We start from the raw sequence: 18,740 nt of genomic DNA on the forward strand, positions 1-18,740 counted from the left end.
AATGGGCCTTAAATTAAGGCTTAAAAGTTTGAAATGCCAATTAAGCCCAATAGGCTCAAAAATGGGCCCATTAAATCTAAACGCACTCCCGAAAAATATAACGTGTTGAAAATGTTTTGAAAATAATAGCCGAACCAATAAAAAGTCCCCCGATTCGATAAAATTTGCGTACCGTTAAAAATAAAGTCCTGCGGGTAAAAATATCCCAAAAATTCTCCTTTTTGTAAAATACAGTTAGAAATGCTTTAACTTAATTTATAAAAATAAATCATGAAATAAATAATTTTCCTGGAAATTCCCCGGTCTCCGATCCTCGCTCGAACGTGAAATGCAACTTAAAATTCTAATGCACGAACTTTTAAAATTTCGTGAAGCAAATCCTATCATGCATGAATTATGCATAAAATACATAAAATAATTAAACATAACTTTATTAATTTATCTCAATACTCCATCTCCAGACCGGCCTCACTTATATACTGAAAAGATGACGATTAAACTACTGCGTAAAATAAATAAATTCAAAGAAAAGAATTTAAATACTCAAGCAATTAAATTACTAGAAATTATGCATGGTTTATACGCAGTTCAAATTACGGGACGTTACATTTAGATTGATAAATACTTATAAAGATGATGTTATTCAAACGACATATATATATATATATATATATATATATATATATATATATATATATATATATATATATATATATATATATATATATAAAAGTGGGGAATTTTTTTTTCAAAAACCAAAGTATATTTTAAAAGATACAATTTTATCAATTATATTTTCTTTTTGAGGTAAAGATCAGAGGAAAACAAAACAGAAAAAACTACACATTTAGTCGCATGCGCACAAATAATAAATAAATACTTAGCGTCATATTATAAAATAAACATTAGCAAATTCTGTGAAAAATTAATCTAATTTATAATTTAATTTTGAAAAAAAATTAAAATAATGATATTTTCTATAACAAAACAATGTATATTCTTAATTTCCAATTCGAGAAGTTAATTTAGATAAAAGTATGAAGTTTTTATAAGCCACTCATCTAATCCATAAATAACACCGCTGCATGGCATTTTATAGTGTTATTCAAATTCTTTCTTCAAGACTTATTCTAATTTCCTATATTGGAAAATTTAATATATGTTGGAAAAAAATGTCACTTATCCAATAATATGACATCTACACACATTTCCGTGTAAAATTCTTGGTAACAATGTTAGCATCTCAGTACAGCTTGATTGTATTCTTGTCATGTCCAGACAAGAGCCTCAAATGAGAGAGTTTTGATGATCTGTGTCGCGCAGTCGAATTCTCCAACAAGTATGGAAATATGTGTTCTTCAATTTCATCATAAGAGATTTCAAGATGGCTTCCAGATGCTTTCACAAACTTAACTCTCCCAGCTTCATCCAGCTTTTTCAGGCCTATCCAATCTTCGGTATAGAGGGTTGTCTGTAAAGATTCAATGATGCAGCTTGCTTTAGCATGTATAATCATGAGATTGAACTGGGAGATGTGTTGTTAGTGACATTAGCAGTATATCTATATTTAGTTCATGCGTCTTAATTCGGACCCTCTTCTCGATTCAAGTCTGATGGTGAGCCTCAGCTATGTCGCACTCCATTGTATTGGCTCTTTTGAGAGCCCGGATGTCAAGATACAATCTCAAAAGTACAGCTCGGAAAGAAAAAAACTAATCCATTCGTACTAGGAGCGTCTCAAATTTAGGTTAATAATTTGTAGAATCGATGTGAGACTGTAACATACTAACGATTGATTCAATGTCAAACACGGAAACCGTACAAAAAAAAACTCTCCGATAAACTGTGGGTTCAAGAAGAGCAGACTCATAGCTAATCATCGGAGTATGATAAGAAACAAGTACCTGCTGTGCGGACAAAAGAGTGTCCCACGAATTGTCTGGAAAGTACCCAAACCAAGAGGTCTCTTTCGGCACTAAAACGCTATCTTTCTCGAACTGGGTAAGAAACAATAGCTTGAGCCATATGTATCATATTGAAACACTCATGAAACTGGAGAAAATGTTAAGATTCCTTGTATCCAACTGATAATATATCAGAACCGAATATCAAACTTACCATTATAAGTACCAAATTCTGCAAGCTAGAAAACCGCTCCTTGTACTTGGGATTCTGGTGAAATTCATTATTTAGCTTGGGAAGGAACTTGCATCCATCCTTGTAGTCACTTAAATCCTGGTAAAGTGATCGACAGAATATCAGGTTCAAATGGAGGCGTTACGCCTTGAACACATGTGGATACGTTAAGACTATAGATTATATCAAACTAAGCCAAAATGACTTAGAATTCAATCATATGCTCGCGTCGGGGAAAAACAATTTGGTTTTAAAATCCAATCCATCCGTGTCTACTCTGTTATCTTTTGAAATTCGTTAATAAATACAAAATGAGGCAATTAAAGGATGACATTTTTTCAACTACTCATTCGAAAAAGAAAGGAAATTTAAAAGATAAATGTCTCCAACATGCATAGATTAGAAATATAAAAATTTAGATCCAAGGGCAATAAAAATAAGATCACAAATGTTTCATACTTATATGCGTCAAGTCAATTCTTGCCATAAAATTTCACTCACAGTTGGAATTTTAATGTAGTTAGCCGGTGCCAAATGTTCCTGCAACGACACGCACAAAGCTGAGACGATTCAAAAGGACATAGATTCCCGTGATGTAAATAGTGAAATCAAGAAAAGAAAATTTACAAGTTTAGGAACTGAAAATTTAACGTTTCAAATTTAAAATGCAACGATATGTTGATGAATGATTTCAAAACCTGGACAAAGTCGGTATACACTGCCAACTGGATCAAAAAGTCCACGAGAATGCAAACCAAAGTAGACTGCAAGACCAAGAATAATTAAACCAGATGGCCAAAGCAAACCATTCCACAGGTTATATATTCAAGTTATAAATGGTGAATGTAGAGTAAAGAAAGAATGGCACACAGTTAAACCATGAAGAACTGATACAATCATTATCATTTATGTACACGAAAATATCTGTTGATAAATTTGGTTGAAAATCTTTTCTATAACTTGATCATAATGAAGTAATATCACATATATATCATAATATAGTAATACATTATATGATTTTTAACACTGCACACGGTAACGTTTTTCCAAGATAATTGAAGAGCAATGCACGGGCACGTCTGTCTTATACCATCAATTACTGTACTGAGTATTTTTAAGACATTTTTTAGCTTATAAGTGTATATTACCTATATCGGGCTGTATTAGATTTCATCAAAGGTGGTTTGTACATTGTTCCAAGTTTTTCTGATGGTTTCTTATAGAAGATGGAAATTTCAGTTATGGTTGTGCACCTTTTGAAGTATCTCCACTTATCAAATGAAAAGGCAAAAGTAGCTTAATTATGAAGAAAACTAAGAAGAGATAGGACCAAATCTAATCTCAACCACGCTGGTCTTTGTGAGTTTTAATAAAACATTGCAACAACGGATTAAGCGAACAAATGAAGAAGTCGGCATCTTTTAAAAAACATTACATTTTAAGGTTAGAAAATCTAGAGCGTTTCCCTACTTTCATCAACCAATTGATCATGAAAGAATTAAACTTGTAATATTTTATGAATCCTTGATTCAGAAGACTTAAATGCAGCTAGAAGAGAACTTACTCCACAGAAGGGAACAGAGGCAATCCCGGCATGTGGACCTGCCAGAGAAATAAGATTCCTCACCTGTGTCAAATTAAGAAAAATAAGATACAATAACTGACATTTTGAGCATTAATTTTTAATATTGGCATGCAGAGGCTCTGAATTCTAAAATAGTAAAAACCGGAGTAATAAATGGTAGTTTGGGAGAACAATATCCAACTTGGATAAAAAGTTTATCACATCTAAAAAACTTATGGAGGGAAAATAGAGTTTTAAGGTAGCCGCTCATGCTTCACAAGTCACAACATCAAGTCAGATAAGGCACTTTGCAGGCAGCTCCCAGCATGTATGACAATAATCACAAGTAGGCTATTCTTGGGTAGGACGACAGAACTAATGCCCGGTGTGACTCCCTATGTGGCATAACAACCTAAAATGAGATGTTTAAGAAGTTGTACAGTTTAAAAATTTTCATTTGCACTATTGCCATACCAATAGCTTTCGAACATCTATATTGTAAATATTCCATCAGACAATACTACTAAGGAAAGCATGAAATTGATATGATAGAATGGATTTTTACCCAAATATCTTTATCAAAGGGCTCGATCAGTACTTACAGGAGGTCCTCCGTCACAGAACTCGATGACTCCTCTGCCAACTATATTACCCTGGAAAGTATGAGATTAGAGAGAGATGTTCATCAACACATGAAAAGTTGAAAACCATAAAAAGTGAGCGTGATGACTTCGTTTTTTCAAATATCAAACATAAAAACGTCGGAAACATTTACCGAGTGCTTCACATATTTCTTCCGTGATAGAATATGTTAGTATTCCATCAAAAAATAATGTTAGCCACAAAACAAAACTCAATTTCCTCAAAATTTCCTCTCGTAACCAACCAAAAGAAAGAAAATAATATCCATTAGTGAGTTTTTTAAGGGAAAAACATCACTTATGAGAAATGATATGACGAGCCAATAAAATGTATTAAAAAAAATGGTTCAATTTTGAGAGATTAACGGGGACAGAAAAGATTCCTACCTGCGAAAGCCCGATAATGTTGTAGCCATCACTCAGCTCACCCATTTTCTTCACCTATTTGTTAAGAAGGCATTCAATCTAAGCAAGAATTTCCGGGTCAATCAAGATAACTCTTCGGATAGAACAGCGATAATACCTTTTTGCAAGCAATGGCAGTCTACACCGTGCAAAGAAAAAAGAAAATCACATTAAATTGTAATAATAATGTTCTTCTGTATAATAAGAATCGATTAATTGAGAAACAACAGACCTGCTTTCGAAATGGCACTGTCCAAGAATCCCAAATACCATTTCCAATTTCTCTAAAATAAAAAACAGTACAAAATGAAATCATTGGCATACAGAAGGTGTGCCCATCTACATTTTAAATCCATTTTCCAAAACTAAAAAGCGAAAGATGAAGTAAATGTCCTCTATGTAGATCAAATATATATCCATGTTCATACTAATCGAATTATAAACATACATGCAATAGCCCGGTGAACCAGACCAGTTACTCAAAACCTTGGTGAAATGAGTGACTCCTCCATGCTCGCAACTCTCAGAGGCTCCTGAAATGTTACAGGTCAAAATGAGAACAAAGTTTAACAAGTCCTTCAGGATTTATATTAAAATCCTTGGATGTTTAGTGTAAGGTCTCATTGTAGAACTTTGAAACTGGGATTCAATGTCCTTAGTTTCCGTCAGCTACAAACTAAAAGAAAACAGGATAACAAGGATTGAAAAAGACATCAAAACTTAATATTTCCAAGAAAAGTGAATACCCATAAAAGTATAAACAAGCGACTGAAAAGCACCAAATTCGCCTACAAAAAACCATAAATCCTTAAATTTTAGCCGTTTACGAAAGCATTAAACTTTGAGACTAACTATTACAGAAACCAAATTTAAAAGAATGGATGCAACCTCCAGAAACTCACAAAAACAGCCCAAAGGCGGCATGAATCGTATAATTCCAAAATAACATATAAAACTCACAGCTGAATCTCAGAGTTACCGTGAAATACAACGAAGGGGATTGAATGAACAGTTCTTGAGGACAAAATAACCGAAACTGTACATAGAAATAAAAATATTTCCAAGAGGGCCATTCGTTCTTGCAAAAGTTAGTTTGAATCCGCTTCTTTGAGTTCAGGAGCAAATTATAAATCTCCGAATTCCGGAAACTTTTGGGTTTTCTTGGAAAATAATGGCTGGGCCTGGGAGAGTTGAACGAAGGGACACGGAAATGATAATGTATAATAATCAAAATGATGAAGAACGAGGATACGTGGGCAACTCAGAAAGCGGGAATAGAATAATTTAATTAAATTTAACAACGGGCTCAACTAACAGTCAACGTCCGTGTGGATTCTGGGTTTTTTAAAATGCATATACACCCCTGATGTTTTACCTTTTATCACTTTTACCCTAAAATTTAATTTTTCAAGGCACAATATATTCTTATTTTTAAATGCAAACACTTTTAAATGCTAAATAACTTCTGAATTCAAATTCGTCCAAAATTTTCACTTAAACTTCACCATCTGGCTACCAATTGGGGTGGCAGCTACAATATTTTTTACACTAATATTTAACACATGTGATACACGGGACGATATTATTAAAAATTAGTGAAAAATGAATAGATATTTAAATTGAAAAAAATAATATAATTATAAAAAATACAAATATACATCTTAGTAGATCTTTGTTTCTTAACTATCAAGTTGTTGGTTTTCAATTCCTAAATTAGAAGCCTGACCATTCCAAACTCACAATCAAGCTCATCAAACTGAAGCCCATATTGTAATATCAAGAAAATGAGGAATTAGATCTCATCATAAAATATTGTCAAAATGTAATTTTAATTAGTTAATTTTATTTTTTTGCAGTTTAAATTTTTTTTATATGCCACGAAGCTAACTTATACATATTTAGGAGCTACTATTTCTTTATTAGTAATGAAAAAATATAAAAATATGTATATTAGAATACAATGAACCATTCATATTATTATTCTTGTATTACTGTCACCATTAAAAATAAAATATGAGTATTTAGAAAATACAAAAAATAAACTAACTAATATAATTTTAAGAACCAAAAGAGTAGGGCAAAAACTTGTGTGAGACGGTCTCACGGGTCGTATTTGTGAGACAGATCTTTTATTTGGATCACCCATGAAAAAGTATTACTTTTTATGCTAAGAGTATTACTGTTTATTGTGAATATGGGTAGAGTTGACCCATCTCACGAATTATGATCCGTGAGACGGTCTCACATGAGAGTCACTCAAAGAGTAATATGATATTGATGAAACGATATTAAGCCAAATTGTCATAGAATATTTAGATAACCGTTGTTAATTAATTAGACTATTTTCTATTAAATTGTTTTGTCTATAAATTCTATGTAAACACATGTAAATAATTTGACATTTCCCACATATGTTGCGATAAATTAACTGACAGATCGATAAACGTTAAAACTATTATATATATATATATATATATATATATATATAATAAAATCAAATAATATATTTTCAAGTGAGGTTATATCATTTTTAAAATTTCATCTCTTAAAATCTCGTTCAAAATTCATAATTTTCCTATGAAATTTTGTTAATGAAAGATTTTATTTCAATTAAACTAACAATAAAAACAAGAATCTATATATATATATATATATAAAAGCAGAGTTTTTGCCAAAAATAGTAGTTTCCCGGCAAAATGTCATTTCTATAAAAAAAATATTTATCATCAATATTGAAATATGTGCACTACAATAAATGATCAATTCAATTATTGTTTGCATTGATTATATCAATTCATTTAATTCAATTTTGAATTTAATTAATTTTTATATTAATTCAAATGTAATTTATGTATTAAATATTTTTTAATTTTTTTACTCAAATTAAAACTAAAATATTGAAAAAATAAACTATATTAAAAATTTTGCATTAATTATATAAATCTGTTTAAGTAAAAACTATATAAATAAATTTAAAATAAAAATGATTGCAATGTTCAGTATCACTCATGAAGTAAATCATCTAAAAATAAATTTTGCTATTTTAAGTAATTTATTTCTCAAAATACTTACTAAAAAAATACTATATTTAATAAGTTTATTTAAATTTTCTAAAAATAAAATTGGTTGAGTGTTAAAAATTATCATTACAACAAAGTATTCCTAATGGACATTAATGTACTATTTAATAATCATAAATTTTTTATCTCAAATACATATTATTTCGAAATTACCTTAATTTTAAAGAATTATTGCATTGTAGTTTTCTTCCAAAATCATATGTATATTGTATATCTTGATTTGTCTTCTTAAAAATTCAAATAAGATAACACAAGAAAATTAAAAGAGATAGATTCAAAAAAATTTCAAATGAACATTAAATTACTTTCGATACACATGTATATTACCCTCAATAATCAGAAATGTTTGACACTCAATGCATGCAATTCGGGATTTCCATAATTTGAAAGAGTTAATGTATGTTGTAGTTCTGTCAAAAGCATCCGATGTATACTTTTTGTCCTTTGAGATGTATTATTTGAATTTTAAATTATAAATAATGCAATATTGCATATTATATTAGAAACTAATTTATTAAAATTTATCTTATTAAATTTATCTTTTCCAAAATTGAATTCTGAAATGGCTTTTCTTTTCAACACCATATATGAGTTGAATCCTTTCAAGACGTAATGTTCATTTAAATTTAGATTTGTTCGTTGTTATGAAATACCTACATATGGAAACAACGAGACATTAAGTTTGAAATCTATCTTTCATGATCAAGAAATAAAAAAATATTATTCTTCTATTTATACAAAATTTTAATTATTATTTATTATTGATGTGATAATTTTCTTTTATATTACAAAGTTCACGGATACATGATAGTATAATGTCCCGTAATGGAAATGATTAAACCAATTCTAAAGAAGGCAAAAACTTGTGTGAGACGGTCTCACGGGTCGTATTTGTGAGACGGATCTCTTATTTGTGTCATCCATGAAAAAATATTACTTTTTATGCTAAGAGTATTACTTTTTATTGTGAATATGGGTAGGGTTGACCCGTCTCACGGATTAAGATCCGTGAGACCGTCTCACATGAGATTCACTCTCTAAAGAAAGAAAACATCTTATTAGAAGACACCTTTTAAAATTTGTTGACATATTTTGGAATACACATAGTAAATGTTAATAAAATAACTTTTCTGATTTATACATAATTTACTTATGATCAAATGTTTCATTTTTCTTTCGGAATAATACGCTGTTGTGTATATTAGGAAGAGATTTTGTAAATTAAATCACAACCCATTTGGATAAAGATATTGATGAAAAAATTATTGTTATCATTCAAATGTGTTAAACACGTGTCATGTCACAAAATTGTTTGTGAATGTGGATTTAGACGAAATTACTGAATTTTTAAGAAACTATTTTTTATTAATTTTATTGAATGTGATTTAAAAATATTTTCTTATCACATATTAAAAAATAATAATATATAACTTCTCGAAAAGTAAATAATTAAATATGTATTAAGGTTGATGGCCGACATCAATACACTAAACACGATAAATATCATGTTATTGCCTTAGGCTAACACGATCTAAAATTTTGATATATGATAGTGATTATTATCTAAAAAAATTAATTGACATGCGTTGTATATAAAAAATTTTTAAAATTAGTGAAAAAATACTTTTTATTTTTATTTTGTATAATTGTATTATTTTTTAAAATTTAAATATCTATTCATTTTTTCACTAATTTTTAATAACATCATCCCGTGCATCGCACGGGTTAAATACTAGTAATATATTATTACAAAAATAATAAATGATATAGAGAAAAAAAATGTAAATGTAGTGCGTTAATGAGATCGTCTTCTGTAGGATCGAGTGCTTACCGCTTTACCAAAAGTTATAGCTAGTGGTAATTATGCAACTCAAATATTTTAAACTGCCCAGCAGCTCAAGCACCAAGGTTCGATCACTCAGCATGGACAATTATTGCACCCAACAATATCTCTCCTAATAATTGCATTACTTGCAATTATTGAGAATCGAACTCATGACTTTGGCTCTGATACCAATTGTATGATCGAGTGCTTATCGTTTTACCAAAAGCTATAGCTAGTGGTAATGGTGCAACTCAAATCTTTTAAACTGCACAGAAGCTCAAGCACTACGGTTCGATCGCTCTATCAAGTAGGGACAATTATTGTACCCAACATCTTCACAGTTTACTCGAGGTCGATTTTTTTGGTTTGCTACGTCTCTGTATACACCTACCGGAATTGTTGGTACCAAACCCCAATAAATAAAAGAGTAGGTCTCATGTGAGACCGTCTCACAGATCCTAATCTGTGATATGGATCAACGCTATCCATATTTACAATAAAAAGTAATAATCTTAGCATAAAAAATAATACTTTTTCGTGGATAACCCAAATAAGATATCCTTCTCACAAATATGACCTGTGAGACCGCCTCACATAAGTTTTTGCCTAAATAAAAATATATGAGCTCATAATCTCACTCGATCACTGCATCAGAATCGCACATTATATACGATGGTTTCACAAAATATTTGACATGTTGGTTAATCCAAATTACTATAATTATGATGTGCTCTTACAAAACAATTCAAATATCTATTACAAAATTAATAACATGGGATAGAAGTGGTTAATCCAAATTACTATAATTATTATGTATCTAATAGACGTTAATAAAGATAAATTAAGAGAAAATTGCGATTTTAGTTTTGTAAGTGGACAAGTTTTGAGTTTTAGTTATCTTAACTTGTTAAAGTTTGATTTTCATCCAATAACTTAGATTTTTTTTTGTTTTGGATTTTTTTGACGGAAATCAAAAAATCTATCCGATATTACTCGTTTGACATTGATTCTCTGTCACGTGACTCGTTTGGCAAAATAAAGTTTATATTACACATTAACAAAAATCTTAAAAAAAATCTTTAATATGAATCATGACGCAAAAAATTAAAGTCTAAGTAAAACTGTTGAAGATGATAAGAACAGTTTCAAGAATTCATCATCTTTGCTATTTTAAGAACCCCCGATAAATTATAACACCAACAATAATCCAAAACACCGCAACAGATGCAAAAAAATGCATATTTCACAGTACAACCTCCAACCCTACAAATACGCCATCCAAGAACACCTTCAACCAAGCCAAAAACCCAAACTACAAGAGTAAAATCACCAGAAAAAAAAAGGAAGAGCTCCCACTAATCCAAACATCAAGAAAATGAACTCCCGTGTCATGGTACCCGTAATCGCTATTCTTGCCATTGTCCAATTCTTTGTGCAGCCTGGATACGCTATCACTTGCGGTGAAGTTGATGTGGCTTTAATACCATGCATCCCTTACCTCACGGGACATGACATTGATCCAACTCCGGGATGTTGTAATGGCTTGAAAGCCATTATAGCGAAGGTCCAAACGCCAGCAGACAAAAGGGCCTGCTGCAACTGTGTTAAGGCTGCTGCTAACAGATACCCAGACCTGAAGGATGCGGTGGCTCAGAGTCTTCCGGCTAAGTGTGGGGTTGCAATGGACATTGTCATTTCTCGCAACGTCGACTGTGACAAGTCAGTGTGAACAATCTATGCTTTTCGGGTCTCTTTTTCTTGTTTGGATACATGTTACAATAAATTTATGTCATGGTTTTTCTTTCTCTTGGCAGGTTAGAAAGTCAAGTTTGAAGTGCACGCATGATGAAGATCACACCAGATTCGATTCAGAAATAACTCAAATTACTCTTAGTTTTCAATAATCTTATGGTTTGTAAGCCTACTTGTATTAATGGAATTACACGAAGAATCTTCATTTTCATCGTAATCTGAAACTCCAAGATATTCAATTAATTAAATAAACCATATACTACTTTTTTGGATTTTCGTACAAACAATTTCGGTACGCGTGCATATGCTTTTCTGCATAAGAAATAACAAACAAATATCAATTTTCGCTTCATTATATTTCTAAAAACTTGAAGAGTTTTTAATAATAATAATTATTATTTATCACTGTAATCGGCAGTAAGCACGTTATTTAAAACTATTCGAGTATACAATATTCATAAGAATTCCATGTATAATCTTATATTAATTCATGTATTGCTTAGTACATTACCCTTAAATCTGTCTACGGACCAATTTTTTTTATATACAAATGGATAAAACTAAATTCTCGATTTAAAGATCCATTCTCGTTGAAATAACTGAAGTATGAATCTTATCATTACATCATTTGAATAAACACGTACATAATTAAAAGCATCCTTAAACCGATTAAATATATTGACTTAATGCATTATGTATTAATTTCATGCATGAATTTGAATATATACATACAAATATATACATGTGTGTGACACAAGTATCAAATTTATACAACTAATTTCATGACATTAATTAAAGAAAACTTGTCCTACGTACACTAAAACCATGCATAGGCCAAGAAGCGTGAACATGCATGAATCTCGTGCCAAAAGCTTCCAAAAAAGGAAAAGAAAAAAAAACGACGAAGCAAAGCCAACAATATTATTTACTTCTTATAATAAAGTGGTAGTGATACCCCGGGATGTCTCGGGTCATGGATAGTGCTCGGGTCAGAAAGGGGGGTCATTCAGGAGATATAGATAATCCAAAGTAATGGAATAGGTCGGCGAGGAAGCCCGGGCCCTGGAGAGCCCGAGACGATGTAGGGGTGGGCTTAACAGAGACATTCCAAGGAGTTCAGGAAAAGCCGGGTCATTGAGATTGCTGGGACATAACCTTCTCGAGTCCTTGGATGCTCGGGCTCTCATAAAATTCTCCAAGAGACATTCTACTCGGGCCACTTCGATATGAGTGCTGCATTTAATTGCGTCGACATGGTAGAGTATGTGCAGCCGACATATCTCTGACATTTATACAAGTGGTAGACAAAATCAGACAGACAGAATGTGACTAGTATATGATTTGACATATCAGAATAATATGGTGTAATCAGCTGTCCTACTATAATTAATGATCAGCACAAGAAACGAGATCATCATTACATCCTTCACTATAAATACCAGGTTTCTCCTTGCATTTATTCTCTATTCAAATATTGAATACTCTCATTTATCGTGCATTTACTACTCACCCTCTACACCAATCTCACAATCATCACTTGGTTACATTTGTTTCTTGATCAAGTATCACTGACTTAAGCATCGGAGTTGTCACGCCGGATACCCCTCTGGTGCCCATTCACGTTGTCACTCTCTTGATTGCAGATCTTCACACTTATCCCAGGAAGCACGCTTCTAATCAAGACGTCTTGTTCTTATTTTTCCCAACATCTTGATAGTAGATTCGGTGGAGCACTCGACCCAACTCATCCATTTTATCCGGATCACATCAGGTAGAATAAAGACAAATCGATAAAAGCTGTTACAAACCACTCGTGGAGTTGATTTGGCAGCATATATTAAATAAATTAAAAAATAATTTGATATATAAAAGGATGATTTAGTATATTTGTAAAGTTTGAAAACTTTTATTTATAAACACAACTATATCTAAAGATTCAAATAATTTTTTTATTTGAAATTATTTGATTACTTCTTTTTGCTGTCTGTCTATACATAATTCTGCGTTAAGGCCGCCGCGAAGCCCTACCGCGGGATGAAGGATGCGCTGGCGCAGAGCCTTCCGGTTCAGTGCGGCGTTCGTATGGCGGATATCCCTGTCTCCCGCACTGTTAACTGTAACAAGTATGCTTGTCTTCCTTTGCTTGTGTTTAAATAATGGAACGAAACCCTGAAATTGGAGCTCAGATATTTAATTATTATTCTAGAGTTTTGTTTCGTTTTCCTGTGGTGGTGTAACAAGTGTTAATGCTTAATCTCTCTACTAAGATCACTTTCTGTTGTGAAATTACCAAAGCATAATCTCTTGTTTCAATCGTGCACAAGTGTGTCATGAACGATTTGCAGCAACTCTCTCGATGTTACAGATTCAAGAAATCGCAATCAGAAATCTCAGAAAAATAAGACGAACAAGAACAAGGGATCTTTAGGTGGTCAAGTCAAAAATCGAACTAAGTCCGCCGGAGTCTCTATTATTGCCAATGTACGCCGATTACACTTGAATGAAATACCATCAATCAACAAGATATGATTCCCTCTTGCTTTTGCCTCACAGTATACAACCAGAAAATAACTATAGATTACCAAAATCTAGTAATTAATGACACTTATTGGTTCACATTCAAAAACACTTCTTGATATTGTCTTGCGGGGCTATTTTCTGATATGAATTTTCCATTCAGATTCATAAAAAATATTATATTTTATATTAAAAATATTATTTTTTATTTTAAATATGAATCAAATTGATCCGTTTTATGAAAATAGATTCACGAGACAAATCATAAAAAAAACATTCTTCAATTGTTGTATGTAACTTTCCATGCATAAAAACTTAAATATGATAATACAATATAATAGATAAATCATTTTCTTAGGAAAAAAATCAAACGTCGACCATGCTCTTCAAATATAATTTCAAAAACATATTATCTGCCAAAATGCTTAAAATGAAATTAAACATGACCACAATTTCTCGGGGATTCATAATCCTTTAATATTTGTTGCAGCATGATTTTATAAACAGCATGATCAAGAAGGCACCCAAAGTTACCTTTTTAGCCAATAGAAAAAAAAAATACTACTTTTTAGCATACGTGGGGAGGAAAGATTAGCGGTTTGGCTAATAGAATTTCGTGTTCAAGCATACAATAAAACCAAGACGAAATAAAGACTTCCTCCATAAATTCATGATCATTACGTCGTCTGTTTGCACACGAACGAAAGGATCCTAAGTACTATATCTCGTCCCTCATCATTCAAAACGAAAAACATTGAAGGTAATTCAAGCAAATGCTGTCAGTTTCAGGGAGGGTTGACAAGTATGATGCTGAAGGATCGTCTCCTCTTGAAGAGCACGGCGTCTTCCCGATACCATGGAGTCCAAAAAATGCCGAGTGTCTTACAGATTCACCCTAGGTTCTCTTTATCTCTATCTGCTCAACCAATAGGGTGTCGTCTCCTGTGCATTTCACAAGTCAGACTACAAATCTTTACATGGGTCTATTAGGAACAATCACTCCATAAACAATGAAGCGATGCTTCGTTTCAAACTATAATAGAAGTGAGGATTAGAAGCTAAGCCACATTAAAGAAATTAAGGTCGTAAGGTAAGTCAATCAGCTCACGGACCCGTTGATCCAGCTCGAGTAGCTCAATATTGTTTGAACTTGATCTCATGCTCAATAACATGTTCATGAAAATATATTTTGGTGGTTCAAGTTGAACTCGAGAGCCTAAGGTCAAGTTCAGACTTTTCCTTGGTTGAGATCAAAGAGCACACAATCGAGATCAATTGTAAAATTAACTAAAGCAATAGGCAGGAAATATGGACTTCAATCTCCTGAGACGTTGAATGTAATTTTAGCGTATAGATCGGCCATAAAAGAGAAGGTTAAAAGATAATAAATCGCGTTCATAGCAGTATCCTGGATTAGTGAAAGTATGGGTACTCAAATGCTACCTCTTAGATCGGCTGCGATATTCCTCGTAGTCCATCACTCCACCCAGTTCAGAAATGATCTCTTCATGCCCTCGGTGATCAATGTTGGCCTGCTCACAGTTTGTAACTTCTGCTGCAACGTAAATAAGACGCATCGAAAAATACATATGGAGGTTGTATGCGTACATCCCATGGTTTGTAAAAGAAAAAAAATATATCACAAGCATAAATTTGTGAAACTAAGCAAGGCCATGTGCCAGCCAAATAAACTTTGCAAATGCATTCAGAAGGAAAGTGGCCATTATCAACTAAAACTTTTCATGTATGTCATATTTATTGATATCAAACAAGCGAACAATTGAATTTGAATACAAATGCCAGGAATTGACCAAGCAAAATAACTCATTTCATGAATTAAAATTAAATTAAAGTTTGAAAATATCCACGAATTGAGCATTATATTTCTATTAACATAATGAGTAAGTTACGGTACCTAAGCGCTCAAGTCAATTCTAGAGAGCCTACCATCCTCTCCAGACACTGTTTGATCAATTCATGAGGGAATCAAGCGGCTTTCATATTCAGCAGCACGACTCACGCATGCAGTAACCTGAATGACAGTAATTTGAAACAGAAAATATTGTCTATTTCACTGACAAATGGGTTTAACTGACCTTCACAGATAGCGTCTTCTTCACTTCATCCACTCTTTCTTCTACTTCCTTTCTGTGCTTCTTGTCTATTTCACTCATATAATCTGCCCATTTAATCTTCTCTTGAATGGAGACAAGAAGATTTTCAGACGTGGACAACTTAAGCGATAATAAAATAAACATAAATAATTTAGATACTAGAAATAAAATATGCAGCTATAGTAAGGAAAGCGCAACAAAAAATCAGAGTTAAAAATCATATCACATTTATTTTGTCACACCAAATTTATAAAAAGATGTGATAACGCAAGAACTGAAGCAGGCTCAGCTATCTCAGCAGTTTATTCAGATGAATCTAATGCCAGAGGCAATCACACTTCATAACACAACCATGCAAAGAACTCCAACATGCGGAATTGAAGATCCTGAGAAGATTTTAATCTCAATCAACTCCCAATCAAGTGACGGAAGAAGTGCTAATTTGAACCATCCTCCAATCTTTTAAGCAGCTACTTAACATAAAATAGCAAAGCAAAAACTTTCCCAGAATGGAATATGATATATATGTATATATATAAGTGTGTGTATCAATCTATATTAAGAAACTCAAGCAGTAAAAGATGCATAGGTACCTGTCAATTGTCCCACATCGGTTAGATAAATAACCTTTGAGTGACATATATTGGCTTGGACAATCTTCTCCCTTGAGCTAGCTGGACTGCCTATAATTAGGCCACCCGTTCTGCCCATAATTGGGTCATTTGTAAACTCCACACTCCAGATGTTCATTCCTGGGCGTTAGAAGGGTATGTTAATTGTCTCACATCGGTTAGATAAATAACCTTTGAGTGGCATATATCGGCTTGGACAATCCTCCCCCCTTGAGCTAGCTTTTGGGGTTGAGTTATGTCCAAGTTCCAATCTTAACAGTACCGACAAAATCAATAAAAATTTAGCCCTCTCAGGAAGAAATAATACCAATTTGCCAGCTTTCTGATCATGCCACCCAATTGTCCAGGTCTAATATCTTTCCCTGCTGCAAATTGCACCTACAAGCTCACACAAACATTAGATTAGCAATTAATTATCGCTAAATGAGCGATCTGTACTACTGGAGGTTAAAAAACTATAATTAATATTGACCTCAAAACATAGTCGCATGGCCCAGCTTTCCTCTGACTATCCCCTGTTCATACGAGCAACAAAAATTAGTATGTATTATACAAAATTCTTCAAAATAAATTTATTTGTCTACTTTACTGTCAATATCATGGGTCCTTTATTAAATATATGATATATGAAGCATATAAATATATTTAAAAGGTAATATAATGAACAAGATGGATAACTTGTGCAAAGGAAACAAAACATTGCAAAAATACATTTTTGTTTAAAGCAAACCCCTTATCTGAAGGAACCAAAACTTAAAGAATCAATTTATTGGTCGGTCAGGTGTGCATAGTGGAACAAAACCTACCACATACATACAGTCGATAATGAGAAAATCCTCCAATTCACGAACATTGGCAACATCCATCTCCTGCATCAATGTATCATATGGCAATACCTGTCCTAGGGCCAAAAATGACTATGCTAGCAAACAATTACAAAAGACAGGAAAGTCAAAGACCAGTCTTAACCAGTACCAAATAAAAAGGAAATCAAGAACTGATAAGCACACCATCAAATCTCCCACATTTTCAACCAACACACAACGGCACAACCATAGGCGAGCCCACTAGAAAAAAGAAGTCATAGAACCTTGTTTGCATCTGCCAAAGTGAGCACTGTCTCAGCAGCTTTAGCTTGAGGACTTGCTCTGGAACCAGTTGTGGAAGCCTGCTAGCATCACCTGCAGCACAACTAATTTGTATAACTAATCCTTGGAGAAATCACCAAGCTGCATCATTCAACATTATATCTAACATTAACAGTTCTATGCACAACCAAGGCATTTTGAGACTTGAGAAACCACATAAGTCCAAACAATATTATAACCACGGATAATTTTACTGATTAATTTAGGCAAATCTGAGACATAAAAGTGAAAACCAGGGAAATTTGATAATTGAACAGATTGGTCACTTACTTTTATATTCACTCCATGTACCATATGCAAACATCCGCGGCAACGGTTCCTTCAAGCTGCACATTGGTCCAAATATTAAGAAATATTGACAAATAAACAGCATTTCTTCAGAAGTTTCAATACCAAGGAAAAAGTTCAAATAGCCGACAAGTTGTACATATTAACAAGAAAGAAGCAAAAGATTTAAGCAAAGAGACAGACGTTCGATCTTACACATTTCAATGATGTTGTAATCAATGGTTCGAACATCGATGACAAGACTTAAGTTGGCATGATCTTGGACGTTGAACGATTTACGAACATATGGAAACCCGAAAATTCCTTCAGCTCTCATCCTTTTGTGTACTTTTTTGGTAGCTTGTGGTGTATCAGAATAAAGCGACGTGCTGTAGAAAATTTTATAGATTTTTTACCAAGAGTAAAAGACAATAGTAGTTGACATCGTCAGCAACATGTTGAAGAGTTCGAAGAACTTCTCTCAAAATTCGAAGACCAGTCAAGTTTATTCGAAAATGTAAGTGGGCTCACAATAATGAGATGAATTTCAGCGTAATATTTGTTTATGTTATTACATAATATATTCATGAACTAAGTTTCAGATCTGTTTAATGTGTGTTGATCTCTACTGTGACATGACACTTTTGAATTATGTTTAT

At 32.6% G+C, this 18,740-nt stretch overlaps 2 protein-coding genes and 1 pseudogene across 3 annotated transcripts; 1 reads left to right on the forward strand and 2 right to left on the reverse strand.

Annotated features, from left to right (window-relative positions):
* Window positions 1-1,097: 1,097 nt before the first annotated feature.
* On the reverse strand, window positions 1,098-5,957 carry LOC140813211 (uncharacterized). 2 transcript variants are annotated; one of them, XM_073171691.1, is made up of 13 exons: window positions 5,726-5,957; window positions 5,493-5,534; window positions 5,195-5,279; window positions 4,979-5,030; window positions 4,865-4,885; window positions 4,729-4,782; window positions 4,303-4,353; window positions 3,701-3,763; window positions 2,835-2,900; window positions 2,638-2,676; window positions 2,119-2,235; window positions 1,905-1,997; window positions 1,098-1,471 (listed from the first exon to the last, which is right to left on the reverse strand). In XM_073171691.1, the coding sequence occupies exons 1-13, from the start codon at window positions 5,817-5,819 to the stop codon at window positions 1,244-1,246; spliced, it is 1,005 nt and encodes a 334-aa protein (XP_073027792.1). In that variant the 5' UTR covers window positions 5,820-5,957; the 3' UTR covers window positions 1,098-1,243. The 2 variants fall into 2 exon arrangements, with proteins under 2 accessions (XP_073027792.1, XP_073027793.1); XM_073171692.1 differs by lacking the exon at window positions 5,493-5,534 and having other exon boundaries at window positions 1,103-1,471.
* A 4,910-nt stretch (window positions 5,958-10,867) lies between these two features.
* Window positions 10,868-11,648, forward strand: LOC140812880 (non-specific lipid-transfer protein 1-like). Its single transcript, XM_073171252.1, has 2 exons — window positions 10,868-11,370; window positions 11,466-11,648. Exons 1-2 carry the CDS (start codon window positions 11,027-11,029, stop codon window positions 11,482-11,484), a joined length of 363 nt encoding a protein of 120 aa, XP_073027353.1. The 5' UTR covers window positions 10,868-11,026; the 3' UTR covers window positions 11,485-11,648.
* A 2,784-nt stretch (window positions 11,649-14,432) lies between these two features.
* On the reverse strand, window positions 14,433-18,133 carry LOC140813137 (COP9 signalosome complex subunit 7-like; annotated as a pseudogene).
* Between the last annotated feature and the right edge of the window lie 607 nt (window positions 18,134-18,740).

Source organism: Primulina eburnea, chromosome 14 (assembly GCF_022965805.1).
Source record: "Primulina eburnea isolate SZY01 chromosome 14, ASM2296580v1, whole genome shotgun sequence".
Classification (NCBI taxonomy): Eukaryota; Viridiplantae; Streptophyta; class Magnoliopsida; order Lamiales; family Gesneriaceae; genus Primulina; species Primulina eburnea.

Coding starts and splice junctions, on each gene's coding strand:
- LOC140812880 (XM_073171252.1), top strand. CDS start 11,027: ATGAACTCCCGTGTCATGGTACCCGTAATCGCTATTCTTGCCATTGTC.
- LOC140813211 (XM_073171691.1), bottom strand. CDS start 5,819: ATGGCCCTCTTGGAAATATTTTTATTTCTATGTACAGTTTCGGTTATT. Junction 4,783..4,864: donor CTGCCATTGCTTGCAAAAAG/GTATTATCGCTG, acceptor CTTAACAAATAG/GTGAAGAAAATGGGTGAGCT. Junction 3,764..4,302: donor TCTGTGACGGAGGACCTCCT/GTAAGTACTGAT, acceptor AATTTGACACAG/GTGAGGAATCTTATTTCTCT.